At 44.4% G+C, this 16011-nt stretch overlaps 1 protein-coding gene across 7 annotated transcripts in view; it reads right to left on the bottom strand.

Annotated features, from left to right (window-relative positions):
- PSD3 (pleckstrin and Sec7 domain containing 3) overlaps positions 1–16011 on the bottom strand; it is a 463075-nt gene that overhangs the window by 46965 nt on the left and 400099 nt on the right. For all 7 annotated transcript variants that reach the window (XR_010377299.1, XR_010377300.1, XM_064477400.1 and 4 more), the window contains 2 exons: positions 10672–10829; positions 8033–8177 (listed from right to left, as the gene is read on the bottom strand). Coding sequence is in view for 5 of the 7 variants with exons in the window: in XM_064477400.1 (XP_064333470.1) it covers positions 8033–8177; positions 10672–10829 (303 nt within the window). In the remaining 2 variants the exon portion in view is untranslated. The remainder of the gene's footprint in view (positions 1–8032; positions 8178–10671; positions 10830–16011) is intronic.

Below are 16011 nucleotides of genomic sequence, written 5' to 3'. Positions count from 1 at the left end.
GAAAGACAAACCAGGAGCCGCCCCCAGAGACTGTTCTTAGGAGACAATGCCAACGAAAGGGATTTCAGAGAAAGCAGAGGAATACTTCTGACGACATTCAAAGAAAAGGAACAGAGGAGGCAGATGGCATGCACGCACTGAGACCGTTTTAAGTTAGGAAGTCCTAACTTAAGTAGTGGTGCTAGAAAGATGATTGTTTTATGTCAATACATGTACACTGGGAGAACCTTTGTTGATATATACAATGAAATTTCATCTAAAAGGCATGTTTCAGATGATGTCTCTGAATATTTCATTTTTCCTACTTAGTATTTTGACTTTGAAGAAAATTTCATATTTTCCTTTAAAATACGAACTCCATCTCTATGAGGTATCTCCTGGCTGATGAAGCAAGCTGGCTGCTCAGGACCTCGCAGTGCGTCTGGGGCTGATGAGGAGCCCAGTGGTTCGGCCCCAGGCAGGCCCACCAGTGAGCTCTTCATCCTTTTGTACCGAGTAGGAGACTCAGGGAGGGGAGGACAAAGACCGGGGAGGGGCGGCAGTCGAGGTAGAACACAGCCATCCATCGGCACGCTCACTGCACAGCCACTAGGTGACATTGTTAGAAAAGCCACGGTTCCTGCCATCGGTCCTCCTCCCGTGTAGAATACAGAGTCCTAGGAATTCTAAGGTGAAAGAGAACCTGGCCTTCACCTCCCTAACCTCCTCCTCTTAGAGGCTGTGGAGATCCAGAGAGTTCAAGTCCTTGCTCAAGGCCACAAGGGTAAAGACAGTGGGGCAGCAGCCCCAGTCTCTCAACTCCAGCCTCAGGACAACCATGTTAAATCCAACAGGCTGTTGAAAACAGAAGCTTCTGAACACTGGGCTCCTTACGGCATCAGTGCTGACCTCAGCTGTCCGGGCTCTCGCTCAACCCTGCCGGTCCTCACCTGCCTTCTCTCCCGCGGCTCTGACATGCGGTTTGGGACCTGGGCCCGTCTCCAAATTCCATTCAAAGCCAGTGTTGTCCAGATCCCACAGCCTCCTCCTCTACATGTAGAGCACTTAAATGTCTACATCCCAAGCTTATTACAAAATATGCCCTGACCTAGGTGTGAACTGTCCTTGACTGATTACAAGCTCTTCGAAGGCAGAGAAAGGTCGTTTTCCCTTCTCTCAGCATCTCCAGCGTCCAGTGTGGTGCTGAGCAGGGGACACAGACAGGCCCAGTTCTGGCTTGTAGGTACTACCCGCCTGACACCAGCACCTTTAGCTTCCATTAGCTGAGCACAAAATCACATCTGAGCTATTTTTATGAAGCCCATGATACCTAATGCAACACCTGATAGAATGCGTCCCTCAGGAAACAGCTGAATAAATGGATTACATTTTTAAAAAAGGGAAGGTGAAGCGGGAAAGCTCAGACTGTTTCCTTGAGCTGCTGTGAAGTGGACGTGATTTAGAAGGTGATGACACTTCCAGACAATTAACAAAGCAGATCGCTAAATCCTGCAGCTTCATCCAACCCAAGCTGCTGGAATTTAGAGGAAAAAAAAGAAACACCTGCCTTTGGGTCAGTCTGGTGGGGGGCAACTGCTGCAAGCACCGTCAGAAAGATTTTGTTTCATCATTTCACGTTTAAGACAGTTTTGAGGACCGTAAACAGTATTTAGTGAGCATAGTAACTTCAACAGGACTTGACTGTTTTCTTGAGTGCTCAGTATGTGTTAAATACAGACCTCCAGCAAGTGGATACAAAAATCTATCTATTCTGAAAAGGTGCGGTAAAAATGAAGTCTACGTTCATGCCATGGGGTCTGGACTGCTTCTTGCTGGCGAAAGTGAGGCAGTTAAGGCTCAGTGACGTCAGGTGAATGACATTTTGGCCAGAACTGTGCAGGATGGAGTGGAGAGAAGCAAGGTCAGAGGTACAGAGGTCTTGAGTGGTTACAGAAATAGTCAGAAATGAAGAGATTTCCCAAGTGAGGTGTGCGCGCCCCGGGCAAGGAAGAGTCTTTGAAATCAGCACTGAGACAATTCACACACCACACAACCCGCCCTGTGAAGTGTGCGATTCACAGTGTCTCAGTACACTCACAGGGCTGTGTGCCCATCACCACAATTTAATTTTATGACATTGTAGTTCCCCTCAAAGATACCCTCTGGAATGGAATCACACAATACAATCCTTTTGTGACTGGCTTTTTTCACTCAGCTAAGGTGTTCAAGGTTCATCCACAGTGTAGGAAAGGTGCTTCACTCTTCCATGGCTGAGTGACGTCCCACTGTATGGAGAGATCACATTTTATACCCATTTCTTAGATGACATTTCCACCTGTGGCTGTTCTGAGTAATGCTGCTGTGAACATTCACGTCATTTTTTGTGAGAATGTACGTTTCCATTCTCTTGTTATATAAGTAAGAGTGGAATTGCTGGGTCACGTGTTAACTCTCGGTTTAAACATTCGATGATAAACAACTAAACTGTTTCCCACAGTAGCTGCCTCATTGTACCAGCAACACACGAGAGTTGTAATATCTCCACAACCTCACCAGCACATTACTTTCCATAAAAATTTTAAAAATTATAGCCGTCCGAATGGCATCACATGGTTTTGACCTGTATTTCTCTCATGACTAACGACGTTCCACGCTTCTTCACTCATATTGATAGCAGGACATCTAACACATTTTATTTAAAAATACACATATGGAAGGATATCTGCTTAAATATTTAATATTGAGAAGGTGAGTGAGCAAAAAAACTAGGAGACCAGTGATCTGGGGACAAGATAACAAGAGTCTGATTTAAGGGATGTGGGTAGGATAAACTTTAAAGGATAAACATCTGAGGCCTCCCAAGACAAGCCTTGTAAGTAAGTTTCCTTGCATCTTAAACCTGCCACCTCCCAGTTTGCATCTTTCTTTGGTCTTCTTGCCGAGTTCAGGCCTGGTCTGTGGAGCATGACTGCCCGTTACCCGGTCCACCACTACTGCCCTGAGGCTGAACCATGGTAACAGGAGGGTGAGAAGCAAACACAGAACTGTCCTGTTTCCATCCACGCTGATCACAAGGGCGGGCCCTCAGCAGTTCGCACCTGGTATCCATCCCCTGAGTCAGACTTCCTCAAGGGAATGGCTGGGATTCACAGAAGAAAAGAGGACAAGATACGAGGGGAAATGACACCTTCATGAGGTACTGATCTCTAAAGAAGCAGGGACAGGGAGGCAGGTTCTGTCACAGGGCATCGTCTCTCCTCATGACCTGCCCAGTGTTGCTGGACACTGAGCTGTCCCGGAAACCCACACCCTCCAGGGACCCTGGCCCAGGCCTGACCAGTGTCGGGGGCTGAGGAATGCACAATTTAAACTGGTCCTCAGATAATTCTTATGTGCATTAGAATTTTTAAATGACTGCTCTGATGAGTTGAAATGGAGATCCAAAATGTAAAATTTCCTTTTAGTCTCTCCACTCGCAAGAAAGGAAAATGTGCTCTGGCAACGTGGCTGTGAAAAACAACCAGGAGAAGGCGACTCCTCCCACACAGCGGAGTTGCTCAGAAAGAACCACGCAGCAGCGACAATAATCAATTCTAGTAACGAAGGCTAGTCTGCCCTGGAGAGGAGGCGAGAATAAATTAGAGAAAAGCTGGCAAGTGACAGGGTGATGAATAGCGTCTTTAAAAGCACCCAACAATCTTATAAGCGAGTGCTTAGTTTTTCCCTAACGCTGTTTCACTTTTTTCCAGCAGGGCACTCACATTGTTCCACACGTACCTGTGGTCTGGCGTTCAGGGGAGGGGCACACGGAGAAAGGAAAGACAGCCGGGCTAGGGCAGTGGTTCTCAACAGCGGGGGGAATGTGACCTCACAGGACATTTGGCAAGGTCTGGAGACGGTTCTGGTTGTCACGACTGGGGGGACTGAAGTGGGAAGCCCCATGGAAAGACCAGCAGGACCCACAGGCAGGGCCACTACTCCGGTTCCCTGGCCCGGAGGTATTATCTCGCTTTTGTGCTTCTGTAAAACGACTTGCTTCTAGGAGAAAGGAACTTACCCCTAAGATTCTGTTGGTTCCCAAAGCTCACGTAACACCTCACTTGCATATGGTACAAACCTAGCTCACTCACGACTGGTCCATTTCTTACACCTACTCTGCATATGATGTTGCAAAATGTTTCAAAATCTTGACTAGTAGCCTATAAAAGCCTGTGTAAACCTACAAATGGGGTCCAGAGCTTGGAGTGTTAACTCCTCTGGGCCCGCTGGCGTAGTAAACCTGAGTTCTCCAATCCCCTGAGTGTCACTTGGTCTCTCGCCAGGATCCAGGCTGCTGTAACAGGATGATACGGGCATCGAGAGGGTAGAGGCTGAGGAGACTGATAAACATCCTATCATCCATGGCAATGAATCAGGCCAAAAGGTCAGCGGTGCTGAGACTGAGAACGCCCGGGCTAAAGGACACGGCCCGGTCTTCAACGCCTGGGAGACCTCGAAAGCGCATTCAGACACACATCCCAGGCTCACTGAAGGTGGACTGTGACTCCAGCGAAGACATCCCCCAAGGGTCTCTGTCTGAAGTGGGCGGGACCCCAAACACCAGGCTGCACCAGGCTGTGTGCAAACTTACTCGCTCCCTGTCTCTGACCTGTCTTTTATCACATGCCGGGTTCTACGTATTTGTCTGTAAACTGTCCCGTTACTCTCAAAGGTAAAACACCTTTCCATTGTTAGTAAACAAACATGATGGCTGGACAAAAAAAATCCAGATAGGAAGAATCCTAAAAACATTCTAGACCATCTCCTCATTTTCCAGGTGGAAAACTGAGACCCACAGAAGCTCGGTGATTTGCCTGTGAGGGGTGAAATCACCGTATACTTTTAAGAAGACATTAAATCCCCAAAAGGGCTTGGTCATCTTCTGTGACTCAGGAGGGTGCTTCTTTTTGGTTATGACATTCTTATGTAAAATCTTGAACCCATCATTTTGATTACACTTCATATGCATTCTTGCAACTTTGTGGATTTATACCATAAATGAAGAAGAATATCCAAAAATTTACGCATTCTTTCTTTGTTCCAATGTAGGATATTTGTTTCAAGTAAGAGAGTCTGCCTTGATAAGGTCTTGTGGTTTTGTGGTCAAAATACACAAACAGATGAACACGGTCATTTTCATGTACAAGAGGCACAAACGTAAACAGGATAGCAGCACATTTGCCAAAGTAGAAGATCAACAGAAATGTGGCTCCTACGGCGAGGAAAGGACGAGGAAAAGACAAGGAAAAGCTCCAGGGCTGCTCCAGGCTTGTCCATGTTCCTCTCTAACTTCTACTCTCCGTTCCCCCTGGGTCTTTTACAGGAGGACTCAATTGTGAGAAAGACCAACCTACTGAAAAGTAACAACAGGAAAATGCCTAGTGAAATTAATAGGACAAAACCCAGCTTCTGAAGGTATTTTTTTTGCCTCTACTTGTTCAACTGTTTTCCTCTCCTCTTACCTTACGTGATGTGGTTTACCATTTACGTTAAGCACCCAAAATTAAAGCGGGGAAATGCATTTGCTTTAAGAGTTCATTTCAGTTGGGCAGATGGAGAGGTCTGCCAACGTGCTTTCCAATCATCAGCGAGAAAAGGCCTTCCTTTTCTCTTAGAATATTTACCATCCTTGTAAGTTAAAGCCATTCTGCCTTGTACAGCGAGCAGGGCTGGGCCTTCCCATTCTTAACAGCTTTCTTGGTACTCTATGAACTACACAGGATTGGTTTCGTGGGGAGCGTCCAATTCACGTTAACAATAATTATGAATTTACAAAAACAGAAGCATGTCTCCTGAAACCATGTGTCCTCTCTTCTCAGCACAAGTCTGTTTCTACGAACTTATGGCAGGACTTGCACACGTTCCCTCCTCCACGTCCTCACTGCCTTCCATCCCCTTCGAGGACCAAGCACGGCCAGCGTGGCAGCTCCACCCATCCGGGAAGCTGCTCTCACCAGAGGACCTGGCGACCTCTGCCACCTCATGGGAGATCGTTTTTGTCCCATCTGTGTCTGACCTTTCTACCCCTGTCTTGGCACAACACTCTCCCTGTTTTTCCCTAAGTTGAAAACTTAGTTTCTCAAGTGTCTGTTCTGCTTGCCTTCTAAGCACTCACTGCAATACCTGGAGGCAGAAAGAGGAAAAGGACCCTGGGAGATGCAACAGGGGGGAAACCAGGAGACGATGACGTCCCCAGAGCCAAGTCAGACACCACAGCCGCAGTGCCCGAGTCTGGCGACAGCCCTTGGTCCTCCCCTCTGAGGGGCCACCGAGGACCACCAAGCCCTCCCGAACACCCCACTCTCCCCGCCTCTCCTCCAGCTAAGCTGAGTCTCCTCTGCGTTACTGAAAGAGACTTTCTGCTTCTAGTACTTTCCTCCCCTGATAACTTTCTTCCTCTTATAATGAGTATAATTTTTAAAGCACAGATTTGATCACACTGATTTCCTGCTGAAACTGTGACCCTAAGGAAGGTGGGGAACCAGTGAACCACCCAAAATCCTACACATGACGAACAAGACCTTCCAGCACTCAGCCTCTGCTTCCCTCCACGGAGGAACATTTCTTGCCTTTTCTCAACACCCTGCACTCAAGTCATGTCTGATAACTTCTGTGTGGTTCCTGCATCCTGGTGTTCTCTCCTCTGGGTCTCTCTGACCCTCTGCTGGATCATTCTCTTTCCACACCACACCCAGCCGCTGCTCATCCTGTAAGCTTCGTGTTAGCTGTCACACTTCCTCCCTCCCCTCCAAGCCCAGGCTGGGGACCCCTTTCCTGTACCCCCACAGCACTCTGGACTTCCCTTCCCATACCGTTCATCAACTCTGCTGTGATCACTTGCTTGTCTGTATTTGCCTGCGCAGTCCCAGAGGCCGCCTGGGTTTCATTTACCTTTCTATTCCCAGAGCCAAAAATAGACTCTGAGGTCTAACAGGCACATGAGACAGACTTATTAACAAATGTATCATTGATAATTGATATCTGATGTGTAGAAAGAGCTAGTTAATATCAAGACCTGGTTGATCAGAGTCAGATGAAACCACTTCTATCATTAAACCAATGAGAAATTCACAAGGACATCACAGTGGCTTCCAAAGTCCTTCACCAGTCAGTGGCAGCAGTGGCACTGAGGACAGGTTTAAAGTTGGCACACGTGGGTGGTAGGCAATGTCCTCAGAACAGAGTTCTAAGTAGGAAAGGGACATGATACAATGTGATCCTCAGAGAGACCGATCTGACAGCAGGAGGGCAGCTCCTGTGAGCACGTCTGGCACAGAGCTCTGGTGTGCTTGGTCTTTATCAGCTGGAAAACCACCTGGGCCCACTTAGGTCCTCCTGGAGGGGCCTGGAAGACTCTGCCCCATTGGACTATGAATAGCAGATCCCTGGGAATAGTTTTATAAGCCAGCATCAAACACGGACTGGAATACGGGAAAAGCTCAATACAATGAAAAATTAAATGATGAATGAATAAAAAGCTCCTTCCTAAGCCCGGATGCCTAACACTAGCTAGTCACTTAAAAAAAATATGTGAAACACTATAAAAAAATTTTTTTCTTCTGTATAGCACAGGGAACTATATTCAATATGACCTTAAATGAAAAAGAATATGAAAACGAATATATGTATATTATATGCATGACTGGGACATGATGTTGTACACCAGAAATTGACACATTGTAACTGACTATACCTCAATTTAAAAAAAATGAGTTGTTAGTAAAAACAGAAACAAAACAACAAAAAGAAAAAACAAGGCTGGTGTGACTAATTGAGTAGCAAACTAATATAAATTTTAGAAACGGATTCAAAGCATGTGTCCGACCGACCTTGACTGAACCGTGTCACTTCCCACGTGAAGCGCAAAGCCCAGCACCCTGCATTTACCCACTTACACAACACTGCCCTTCCGCGGCCCCCACCAAATATGGAGGGTTACTCAAATACAAATTATTAAGAAGATTAGTTCACGAAGTGTTTTTTCCGAGACCAAAGCACAATCAAAATGCCTTACCTGAGACAACTTTGTTGTGGTGGCGGGCAAGAGAGGGCGGCTAAACTTCTTCTGAGACCCAATGGCTGCTGGAAATGGCGGTGCCGAAAACACAGCCGCCACACAATTAATTTTGTTTATCCACCCTTGCATTTCCTCTGGGCTCCTATGAGAAACAAATACATTTATGTCAGAATATTTTCATATCTAAGTGCATCACATCTTGCCCATTTTCTCATTACTGACCTAAAATGGCATAAGAAGTCCATTATTCTTCTTGGTATAAATAATCCCTGACAACATTTCATTGGAGATTAACATTCTCAACAGCGATCATAACGGTAGTGGAAGGCCCCGGAACCTCTGAGCATCTCAGTGTGAGGCTGAGATTATGCCTCAAGGACAGAGCAGGAACAAAGCAAAATCACTTCACAATAAATATTCATTAGCCTCCTTACTTTTTATTTGATACCAGGTGAGGTCAAAAACTAACTAAAAAATTTGCTGTACACCAGACATTGATGTAACATTGTAAACTGACTTATACTTAAATTAAAAAAATATATATATATACACACACACACAAAAAGCTAACTCACCTCTTCCAGTCATATATTTTGATTTTAAAATGCATCTGAGGGATAAATTGATAGAGGGATGTAAAGGGTATATATACCCACTTTGGAAAGTAGTTTTGACAGTTTCTTAAATAGTTAACTATAAATTTATCATACAACCCAGCAACACTACTCCTGGGTATACACCCAAGGGAAGTAAAAACATACAGGAACTAAGAGGTTTGTACGTGAATGTCCACAGTGGCGTTATTTATAAGAGGCAAAAAGGAGAAACACTCTAAAAGTCCATCGACTAGTGACCGCACACCGCCCAGCAGCGCTGAGACCGGCAACAGCACTGTGACCCGGAAATGTCCTGCCGAGTGAAAGAAGCCAGACGCGAGAGCCCACGTATTCCATGACTGCCTCACACGGGAAGTCCGGAAAAGGAACCACTAGAGACAAAGAGGGAGGAGTGGTGTCGGGCTGGGGTGGGCGTGGGCACAGGGGATGGCTCTCGGTGGGGCGATGGAAGCATTCCAAAATGTACACTTACGACGGGTGAGAGTAAAGCTACGTCCTCAGTATACCTCAACGGGACACTAGGGTTCCACCCGGGAGGACGTGGAAGTCACTTGGTGTCAGTATCACACTTTTATATGTCACGTTCAGAGCCCAGCACCGACAGCATGTAACAGTAAGAGGTATTTGTGAATTCATAAATGAATGGAAGAAAACGGCCTGAGCCAGGAAATACACCCACTATGTATATAACAGATTAAAAAGATGTCAGCCAATCTAAAAATCATTGCCTTTAGCGAGAATAACCGTGCTAACCTGACACGACGTCACGTGTCAGCACCTCACCACGCCCCCCCCCGGGCCTCTCTGACCCACGAGTCTCTCCAATCTGTTATTTCAATTGACACACTGCTGCATCAATTCTCTCTGAAGTAATTAGATCTCCTTGGTTATCATATTTGGTATTTAAGATATTAAAAAAAATAATGCTGGGGGCTAGAATACTGTGAAGGCCTTTTATGAGTAATGGCTGTAATTATGCATCTGGCTGTGGTTCCCTGGGGTGTTAAGCTGTCTTGCTCCCACGCTGGAGAAATCCTGTGTGGACTTCCTCACAACTTCCTCCTCAGCTGATGTCAGCAGCACCTTTGCGAGCTCAGTGTCCACAAACCAGCGGACTCCCTGTTCTTTCCTTCTCTGATCTTTCATCGTTCAGATCCACGAGCATGCAGGAACCTGTATTCACTATCTTGATGTCACATTTAATGCTAGCGCCAAATGCAGTCAGTTGGCGGTGTCGCGCTGCAAGGACTCCGAGGTCAGGCTCGGGCTGTAAAAGGCCTGCCAGGAATAATTAGCACTGCCTGCCATGGACGCTGCTGTGAGTGCTGTTAAAATTCCTGCTCCTAGAGGCTCAGGGCTAAAAATCCAACGTTTCTCACGTCACAAATCCAGAACTGTCCACGTGGAGTGTTCCACTTTTGCTCTGAAGACTGTTACCCCCTTTAAACTGGCAAACCATCCCCTTTCCTTGTCACAATGTGATTTTATCTTTTCCTTCTAGTTTAATCACTAACTCTTACAGCTCAGAAGGAGAGAGGAGAGAGAAATCAAAGGAAAATCTGCACTTGCTGAATACTTTCTATGGGCCGGGCACTGTGTGAGGCGCAAGAACCCTGTGAAATACAACATTTATTACCTATACTAGTGACAAGCTGGGCATCAGAGAGGTTACGTTACACGTTAGGACAAAGAATTTGAAAATGGTCGTTTGGATCTAGCTCTGTTTTACTCATTGTGTGATGGAACCTTGAATTTCAGTCATGAGGCTGTCATGCTGTAGAGATGGTAAGGGGCTGACAGTCACAGGGCTGCTTTGCAGCAAACAAAGAACTTGAACCCAGGGTTCTGTTTCTTATCTACTTTCCTTAGGCAGTTGTCTCTCTAATGCAACCAGCTAACGACTCTGACTCCAACTCCCACTCCCAAAGTTTCCCCTGCAGATCCTGACTCAGTTTCTCGGGATAAGAAAGTGCTATGCAAACTGAAAAAAGCAAAGCAAACCAAACCGATGAAACGTACTGGGCTTGGAAAAGCAAGACCCTCCAGTCGGCAGTTTTAAGCTTGAGCACGTTGGGCTTCTTCTCGTAGTCCGTGGCCTGGGATGCGAGCGCGTGGTGCACACTGACGGCGTTTTTCAAGTCTTCTTCTGACAGGGCCTTCTCTGGTTTATATTCGTCCTGCAGATGGGCACAAAGCAAACAAACATATGTTCAGCCTTCACCTTCTCTTTTTAAAACCTAAAACCGCAAGAAAAATTTTAGAAAACCCACGAAGGTGCATGAAAAAAAGCAAAATGAATGGTAAAGAGTAAAGACAACTCTTTGCTACTTCATAAATGTTGTAGTGTAACGGGAGAACAGATCTGACTCCGTATTAGATCTGTTCGTTTGGTTTTAACCGTGTGCCCTGTTTTCCAGGCTCCAGTCGGGCCAGCTCTGCACCTTTTGGGAAACAAAGTTGCCTTTAGCCTGAAATAGACAGGAGAGCCTGTTCTCCCGGCGCTGACCTTTAAGGATGTCAGCACTTCTGCACTCACGCAGAGAGGGCAAGTTGCAAAATAGAGAAAAACTTTGTTTTGTTGGAGGTTTATAGGGACACCAGGGCCTGACCCCCATGGACAGCTGCAAGAACAAAGAATGCCTGCAGCAAGGAGTTTGCAACAATGAACCACACCCCTACCCCTGTTCTTTTGTATAAAAGGAGCCTGGATTCTGACTGGAGCAGGATGGTTCTCCAAGACATTAATCTGCCATCCTCTCCGTCTGCCGACTTTCTGAATAAAGTCACTATTCTTTGCCCCAGCACCTTGTCTCCCTATTTATTGGCCTGTTGTGCGGTGAGCAGAACGGGTTTGGACTCAGTAACTGTAGGACATCATGTTGAGTGAAAAGCATGCTCAGAATGAGAAAATACAAATTTACCAAAAAGGCACTTTAAAAAAGCTGATGTATAATAATTAATGTAAACAGCTAAAGAAGGTCAAAGACAAAATATCTTATCACACATGTTTTATAGTGACTGGAAGTGCAGCTAGGCCTAAGAGACTGGGCTTCCGGAGTAAAAGCTTCCTGACATGCATCCATTGGCGGAATGACACTGATGGTGAGAACCATGCCACTGTGCCTTCTGCTCTCCAGACCCTGCATTTTCCTGCTACTTTTTTTTTCCACCAAGGCTAATAACACTAAAAGAAAAACGAACAGTAAAATAACATGATTTCTCCAGCTGTTCTCTGAAAGGAAAGAGGAAATTCAGTTTACTATTAAGTCAGGAGAAAGCTGAGCTCTATTATCATAAATTGAAAGCTGGGTAAAACTGCATAAGAAAAAGGCTATTATGGAGAGATGCAACGTTATCTTGGGGCATTATCCATACGCAGTTCACAGAATTTACAAAGGATCTTTTGTATGGCTTCCCTCCAAACATAACAAAGAAAACCCAACTAGCAGAATAATGAGAATTTAATACAAATTTGATTCTATTATTATCCCTGGGTCCAGACTAATTAAAAAGGCCTGAAACCAACATAAATGTGTTACAGGAGATGTTTTCTAGTGTTTAACGTTCTCTCTCCCCACTTCCTACGTTTTACCAGACATGATGCTGAATACACTTGCTTTTCTGTAGAGAACACAGACACCCTCCCCCAACTCACCTTCTAATTAGTAGTAAAGGCCCTAAAAGAAGACACTGACACTTTCTATCCTATTACTACGGTCTGGTTTTATAAATTTTCAAAAAAAATACTTCTCCATTCCCTCCTCCCCACTTCCCCGCAGCCCCTCCACAAACCAAGCTATGCAGATGTACTGTGGCCATCGATTCAAAGTGAGTCAGAAATAAACAAACAGCAGCTGCTGGTCCTTAACGATCACTGTCAGCAACAGTGCTGAGACACAAAGGTAGGGAAGACCTAAGGTACGCGGTAAAAACCAATAATAGCAATACAAAAATTATGCAAAAATTTATAACATTCAATAATAAAATTACTACTTTCAGATTTGCTACAAGCCTATCCTATTAAGCCTCAGAGGTTAAGAACTGCCATTGATGAGAGTGATTTTCCAGAAAAGTGTGATGAATAAAGAAGAATTGTTAAGAATCTTAAGATAAATACAGTAATTTACAGTTAACTGTTCTACAATTCCCATTAATGCGTAAAACTATAATCAAGTTATATTTTGGGGTCTTGTCTTTTCTAAATGAGGTTTTTCTCAGTGATTTAGCATTCCAGAAATTCACAAATCCCTGTCCCAGGAAATTGTTATCAGAGTAGGAGTATCAGCCAGAGGTAGCTTGACTGCAAAATCCCTTCCAGCCTTACAATTATGCTCGAACAGAGCCCAACAGCTGACCATCCGCTCAGTTTAACCACTTAGTCCCCGACAGGAATCGGAGGTACATGACTCATGGGGAGCAGGGATAAATCACCAGGACTAAAAGTATCTTCAGAAATTTTATACGCTTCCTCCGTTTCCATACACACTGATATTTGACTTTGCACAGAGATCAGCCTAGAAATTTACAGGCACTGCTTTTTGATACTCTGGTCCATAATTTGGGCTTTTACCTTAATTCCTTCTCATTCGTTTCCTTTGGTTAATTTTTTGTTGTTTGATTTTTAAATTATTACTTTTAACTTTTTCATATTTCTTCTTTAATTAAGGAAGAATTTGAGGCTATATTTCCTCAGTACAGATTATACACACTTTGAGAATAAAGAGTATTTTTCATTGTTTTCTAGGTGATGTGTAGTTTTTTTAAAAAATCTTTTTTAACCTTAGTCATGTCAAAGAATATGTTTCTCAAATTTAAAGTACCTAAAATTTTAGTTATCACTTATAAGTTTCTAACGTTATTGGCTTGTGACCAGAGAATATGATTTGTAAAATCGATTTTATTTCCTTAAAGTTTGATAAGGTTAATTTCTTAAGGTTTTCCAATTACTTGTTTGACTTTTATGCTTGTTCCATGGATATTAAAAAAAGTTATCCTCTGAGGGAAGGAGTGTGTGTTTATATTCAAGTTTATTGGTTCAGTTCCTCTATGTTCTTACAGTATTTTTTCTACAATGTTCTGGGTGCTATTTATTTAATATGCTCTTCAGATATCTGGGTTAGTGCTTAGTTACATAGGCTAGAAACTTAAAAGGCTCTCTTCTTTCCGCCAAATGCACTAATTCTCGAGATCAGCAAGACTTTTAAAATAGTTTCACTTCCCTCCCTACACTCCCTGTTAATCCTAAATTTTACTGAAACAGTTTAGTAAGTTTTGTTCTGCAATCTTATTAAAGGTATCTTGTGCTGTGTATTTTCTATTTCAAGAAATCTTACTTTGCACTTATATGACCCATTCCCTGAATCTCTCCTCATTCTTTTAGATTTAACTGTGTCCATGTTTCACTGTTCACTGACTTTCTGTCTTTTCTCTATCTTCCTCATCCCTTTGTGATGTTCTCTTCTTTTGAGTATTTTCCTCAAGGTGGGTGATGGACTCCAGGTCTTGTTTTCGAGTATCTCCCGTTTTTGTTGACAGGCAGAGACCTGGGGCTGGAACTTCCAGCTGCGGTCCTTTGGCTGCCAGTCTTCTGCAGATGCTGTTCTGTCTTCTAGTGTCCAGTTTTACAGAAGCCCAACGCCAGTCTGATTCTTCTTTCCTTTTCCTGTATTTTCTGTTAGGAATCTCACAGGGGTTTCTCTTTATCCTTAGAATTCCAGAATTTCTGCTAGGCCATGCCCCAAAAGTCTCATCCATCTGGTCTGGAACTAAAAAAGTGGCACCCTAATTGTCCCGTGTACGACCACTCACTTGTACTGCTAACTGCTCGCGGGGACAACCACCCCAGCTGTGCAGGCGTGTGCCGCCCAGACTTACGGTCTCCAGCTCCGGCTGCTTTTACATGTCCACAATAATTATCTCTGTGCCATTCCGCCAAATGCCCACAGTCGTCTTCAACTCTCCTCTCCCAGGACAACTGTGGTTACAAGCGCAGGTGCCTGGAGTTAGAACCATCTCAGTCCAAATGCCTAGTTCTGACACTCACTATTTCCATGACCTTAGGCAGGTTAATTAAAACTCATTAAGCTTATTTTCTTTGACTGAGAAGTAATAATACCTTCCACGTTATCCAACTGTAGGATAAAATTAAATGAAATACTGTTCTTTAAACTCTTAATAATGTTCAAAGCACACAGTAAGCACGTATATGCTAGCTGGTATACTTGATAACAATAATTTTTAACAGCATATAGCTTGAACTTGTATTTTACAAGGTCAAACTTGTAAATATCAAGCTCTTTGCTTCTCTATCTTATAAACACTTACATTTTGTGACCACCTTTATCTGCTTTCCTCCCAAAACAGAGGAATCCTACTCAAGGCAAATCCTGTACTCCAGGTCCACCTCCACCAGCCTTTCCCAGGATCTTACTTCACTGGTTATCTTTCTCCTATATTTGAAATCATTCTTTGTCTACTGGCTTCTTCCCCACAGCCTATAAATATCCTCAGGCTCTCTTATCTTTGTAAGATACAGTCCTTCCTGAACATTGTGTTCTCCTCCAGCTTTCACCTCTCTCCCTTCCTTTATAATGGGTTCATAGTCCACACTAACTGTTTTTATACATTAACTTCCAGTGTACCTTTATCCCAGTGGAACCCGGAGTCCATTGCTTCACTGACCATTGACCAGCAATGACCTCCTAATTGCAAATCTAATAAATCCTTTTCAGTTCTCTTCTCATAGTACCCAGGAAGCAAAGGATATTCTTGAAATTCTTCCTTGGCCACTCGTGACAGTTCTCTCCTGGTCTCTCTCCTCCGTCTCTGACCATCACTCTGTTATCGCCCCGTTAGCCTGCCATCATATGTCACTTCTGCCACTGGCCTTCATCCTTTCTCACCCCATAAGGGCCCCTGGGACAATTACAACCACCGCTGAGCCTTTAACAAAACATTGGTTGGGGCCACTGAAAATCCACGTATAACTTACTGTCCGCCCTCCATCCATGAAGCGCCTCCATGTCGTCTGTTTCTCTGTGTCCACGGGGCGGCACCCACAGACTCAGCCTGCTGTTAGTCACGTGGTCCTGTGGTGCCCACTATGAAAACCCCGCTCACGCGTGAGCCTGCACAGTTCAAACTTGTGTGGCTCAGGGATCAACTCTATTCTCAGCAGTTAAAAGTCCCACCTGTATCATGATGTCTAACAGACTGCTACAGATGAGTAAGAAACCCAAGACCCGTCGGCAGCAATTAATCCTGGATGGCCTAGGTCTTTGCACCTGGAACAACTATACGTATGCTTGAAATGTATCCTCTGCTGGTATTTTCCTTTAAAACCTAGCTTAAAGGATGACG

The sequence above is a fragment of the Camelus dromedarius genome, chromosome 22, assembly GCF_036321535.1.
Source record: "Camelus dromedarius isolate mCamDro1 chromosome 22, mCamDro1.pat, whole genome shotgun sequence".
Lineage (NCBI taxonomy): Eukaryota > Metazoa > Chordata > Mammalia > Artiodactyla > Camelidae > Camelus > Camelus dromedarius.
The sequence above is the reverse complement of the archived record's forward strand: the minus strand, read 5'-3'. Positions and strand labels throughout refer to the sequence as shown.